Consider the following 4,692-nt stretch of genomic DNA (forward strand, 5'->3'; position numbering starts at 1 on the left):
CAAGGTGATACAGATGATAGAACCCCAAACATGGTGTTTTGTTTTTATTGTTTCATTTAAGGGTATATTGGGGATCCCCAAAATTACATTTGACATGGACTGTGATACATCTTAAGATATTTGACAAAACGGGGTGTTAACCTTGGACTTCAAAGGGGCTTAAATGTTCCCGTTCTCTCTCTGCGATGAGGTGAGAGACCGTCAGGGCCATCATGCTATGGGAGCCCAGCATCAGTTTTGAAAGCACACCCAGGGGAGAAGCAGTGAGATCCTGAGCAGAATGGGCAGCCTCCCGGCCAGGAGGTTTCCAGCATCTGGATGAACAAAAAGCCTCCGGCGGGCCAGGCTGATGGAAATGCTTGGAACTTCCTAGGCAAGCAGTTTTTCGCTGTCCCTGTGCGTGTACATTTGTCCTCGTGTCTTTGTGAGTTGTGAAACCGAGCAACGGTGGCAGCCGCACCAGATCATAACCCCCCAGCTGTGGAGACCGCACTCTTCACCTTCTGTTCCATGCGGGCTCAGTACAATGGACTCTCAGCAACAGCTCATTCAATGTCAGATTCAAAGTCATCCACTTGCTTTGGGAATGCTGGCTCTTCTTTACACAAAGGACCTGTGAGCATGAATAACCGAGCTATAAGAATGACCATGAACTCCTCAGTTGATCTGTGGCCAGGCTGCCTACTGTCCCCAACACTGTGTGGGCAGTCTTGCTAGGCCCCCAGATATTTCTCGGTATCCTCAAAAGAGAAGTGCTTTGAAGTGTGTGTTTTTGCTAAGGCTCTACACAAGTTGCAGGACATTTTCTCCATGGGGACAGATCAGGGAACTCAGCTAGCATCAAGACCCACACCCCTTCTTCTTGCTGCATTGGCACAGAGGCAGCTTTACCCCTGTGCTTTGAGGGGACTGAAGAAATGGTAGAATCCATCATTTTGCATCAGGATGCTACCCAGCACTGCCACTTATAAGACGATCTGAATAGATGCGGCATATGAAGACTTATTATTATTTTTATTACTAGTCCTATTACTGCAAAAGAAAAACTACCATGTATGGAGTACTTATTAAGTTCCAGGTGCAATTCTAACTGCTTTGCAAACATCTCATTTAACCGCCCCCCACACACCCTTATCCCTCCCAATGAAGTTAGCTGCTATTTTTATCACCATTTTACCAATGGAATAAAAATGGACCCAGAGAGATTATATAACTTGGTAAAATCCTGTCGGTAAACTAGGGAAAAATATACTGATTTAATCTCTAGCTGATGCTTAACAACTCCCAGCTAAGAGAATCTGACACGAGAACTTATGGGGATGCTGATCACAAAAGAAGTTATGTGTCTATCATAACAAATGCATAAACTTTATAGAAAGAGCTTTACCTGTGGGGATTAAGAAAGAAAACATTCATTGGTTGTAATCTATTTTGTACAAAAACATCTCTTTAATTTATGTAAATTATAAACAGAATATTCATAATAAAATAACACATAGCCCATGTTATATATGGGGTTCTGGGAGCAAGATCTATGGGGAGGGATGAAGGGGGAGACAGCGCTATGGTGAGAATGCATGATCAGATCTGCTTGTAGAACGATGTCCCTGGAGGAGCCTGTTTGCGAAAGAGTGGAGAGGAGAGGAAGAGGGGTTAAAGGTTGTCTGCCGTAGGAGGCTAGGAAATGATGAGTTGTGTTGTGAATGAAAGGAAGGGATATTCCAAGGTGTAGTCAGTGGGTCACGTGACCACCTGGATCTACTAGGTGCTGTGTGGCAAGGATGCTGCTCCATTGCCAGCCTGTGCACCTCGGTGCAATTAACTGAAGAGAGGGGTCTGATTTCCAAAGGGAGAGGATGTGGCCTGATCAAATGTAAGGACGCAGGTCTCCAGCAACCTCCTAAATTAGTACATCCTCGAAGTGGTGTGTGTGCTGTCGTTGGTACCCAAGATGGTTTTCGCTGGTACCTGGTGAACCTTTAAGACTTTAACGATTTTGCATTTATTTTTATGGCTAGCATTTATTTATGGCAAATGATTCAGATTTTCCCTTCATATAGTTTTCTATTAGATGCATGTATTTAAGTACGAAAAAAATTTGATTTACAGAAACATGTTAAATTACACTCTGGCTAAAACCAGGCAGCAGTGGTTGAATGACGGACATAAGATGGAAGAGCGGTCCCCCACCGTCCTGACAGCCTCTTCTTGTATCTTGCACGTGTGCTCTGCAGACCCGGTGCATGGCCCGCAGAACGTGGAGATTGTGGACATCCGGGCCCGGCAGCTGACCCTGCAGTGGGAGCCCTTTGGCTACGCCGTGACCCGCTGCCATAGCTACAACCTCACGGTGCAGTACCAGTACGTGTTCAACCAGCAACAGTACGAGGCCGAAGAGGTCATTCAGACCTCCTCCCACTACACCCTACGGGGTCTGCGCCCCTTCATGACCATCCGGCTGCGGCTCCTGCTGTCCAACCCCGAGGGCCGGATGGAGAGCGAAGAGCTGGTGGTGCAGACGGAGGAGGACGGTGAGTGAGGGAAACGTGCTTGCTTGAGAGTAGGGGATGTTAGAGCCATACCTGTCAGTTAGGAGGTTTTTTATTCTTCCTGCTTCTGTCTGCATCTGCCTCTTTTCTAAGATCTTCAGTACAGGCTATGCATCGTGCAACTCCAGGGGGCGCTGTTCCCATAGACACAGCAGCTCTTCCACAGACATGCACTCAAGTTGGACCTTTCTAGACCCCGGTCCCTCTTCTCACTTTATACCACCTTCAATGCCCAACCTTTAAACGCATTGATGCCCTCGAAACACAAGCCATATATTATATTGTTTATATATGTTGAGTTTGAGAGTCAAACAACTCTGGATTCTTAAAGAATTAAAATCAGAAAATATATATGAAAAGCTTAGCACACACACTGACTACATCCAGCCTAATACTCGCTTGGATACCCCCACTTGACTTAGATTTGCCTTAGATCCTCAAGACAGAACTTCTAACGTAGCAATCCCATCTAGTCCTCTTGTTTCATATGTGCAAGTCCCAGGACCCCTGATTGATGGCCTCTGGTGGGTCCAGACCCACACTCTCAGATGCAAAGTCTCATAAAGAAATAAAGGAAGAAGTGCCAGCCTCTTCTCACCTTGTTCCCTGATTCTCATTTCCTTCAAGTACCACCGTAGAACTGGAAGTTTTACACAACCCATCTTCATGAAAAACCCTTCCTGACACTCTGTACATTCATTCTTTGCAGCGACTCACTTTGCAACCGCTGCAGACTGTACTTCTAGGTGGCAGCATCAGTAGGGACCCAGCCTCTGTCACCTTGACCCCCACCTTCTTGCCTGGCAATGAACCTCAATCCTTTGTGGGCACAGCTCTCCACCTGGATCAGTTTCTCCAGGTGATCTGAGTGTTCTGCTTCCTGTGGATCCATTCCCGTCAATCTCCAACACAGGATTTGGGCATCTCATCTTGGCTTCATTCTGCAGCCCTGGGTTTGGCTTCTGATAAAAATTTCAGACCTTTTCCTAGATCTGGCTCATTGTTTCAGAAATGTACAGCCCCTTCCTCCAGCAGGTAGAATAATGCACTGTTTGAGCCAGATACACCTAGGACAAGATGCTTAACCTCTTGGTGCCTTACTTTCTTCAATTATGAAATGGAGATGAAAATAGTACCTGCCTTATAGATTGGTGTTCATTGAAATGGGTCATATGTAAAGAAACTGGATTAATGCCCAGCAGATTGTAGGTTTTCAATAACTGTAGCTGCCACATTTGCATTAAGTCACATGAAAAAAATATGTTTACCGACAAAGAATCCTCTAGCACAGCAACCCAGACACCACACACCTGCCCTAGGAAACCTCTCCAGAGTTCTAGGTATCTACTCCAACTGGCTGTAGAAAATATGACAGAGACTCTCAAGGAATGGCAGTGTGGTCACTGCCTGATCTGAGAAGCAGAGTCAGGACAAGAAGGGTAGGCAAGTGACAAGTGGCCATGGGTTGTTCGACAGGGAGGAGCCCCGGTTGAAACCCAGCATGAAAATTCAGGACTCAGGAGCTGAATGAGAGCACTTGGGCCCAGAAACAACTCAGGATTCTTTTTTCCAGGATGCTCTGCTCACCCCAGGCTGTTTTCTGAGCATTACCTACATGTGCAACGGCAAATCCCAAGTCCAGCTTCAAGCCATGCCTCAACCTCTCCCTTTCTCCTTCTTGTCACCAGGAAAAAAAAAAAATCACAAAGCCTTTAATCAAAACGACGTGAGAGCAGCAGTGCTTTAAAATTAAATTTTAATTAAGCACCATTAATAAAACATCAATTCCTACTCTACCGAGATATGTGGACATCATCAAATTAAAAACACCAACGGCTATGAGATACCGGTCCTCGGTCTTGTAGCTATTCTGAGGCCCCACCTCAGCAACCGTTGGGCTGAGGGAAGGTCCCAGAAGAGCACAGGGCCCCTCTGTGTGTCAGGATTAGGGTCTATTTCTGCTAAGGAGGGGAGGGGCACCATTTCTCTTGGCTGGGAACGCACTCACCTCGAGGCCAACCTCAGGCTGGAGCGGGTCTCTAGTCCATTAACTGAAACCCCTTGGAGAGCCAAAAGCAACCTCTCCGACTGAGCTGACGGGACTCATGCTGCTTTCATCTGAGCTACAAAATTGTCTTCAGGA

At 46.4% G+C, this 4,692-nt stretch overlaps 1 protein-coding gene across 1 annotated transcript in view; it reads left to right on the forward strand.

Annotated features, from left to right (window-relative positions):
- Positions 1-4,692, forward strand: part of LOC105306715 (receptor-type tyrosine-protein phosphatase T-like) — a gene marked incomplete at its 3' end in the record, with an annotated part of 597,375 nt that overhangs the window by 377,800 nt on the left and 214,883 nt on the right. The window contains exon 9 of the mRNA XM_011381898.1: positions 2,235-2,531. Within this exon, the coding sequence (XP_011380200.1) occupies positions 2,235-2,531 (297 nt within the window). The remainder of the gene's footprint in view (positions 1-2,234; positions 2,532-4,692) is intronic.

The sequence above is a fragment of the Pteropus vampyrus genome, unplaced genomic scaffold, assembly GCF_000151845.1.
Source record: "Pteropus vampyrus isolate Shadow unplaced genomic scaffold, Pvam_2.0 Scaffold455, whole genome shotgun sequence".
NCBI classification, from domain to species: domain Eukaryota; kingdom Metazoa; phylum Chordata; class Mammalia; order Chiroptera; family Pteropodidae; genus Pteropus; species Pteropus vampyrus.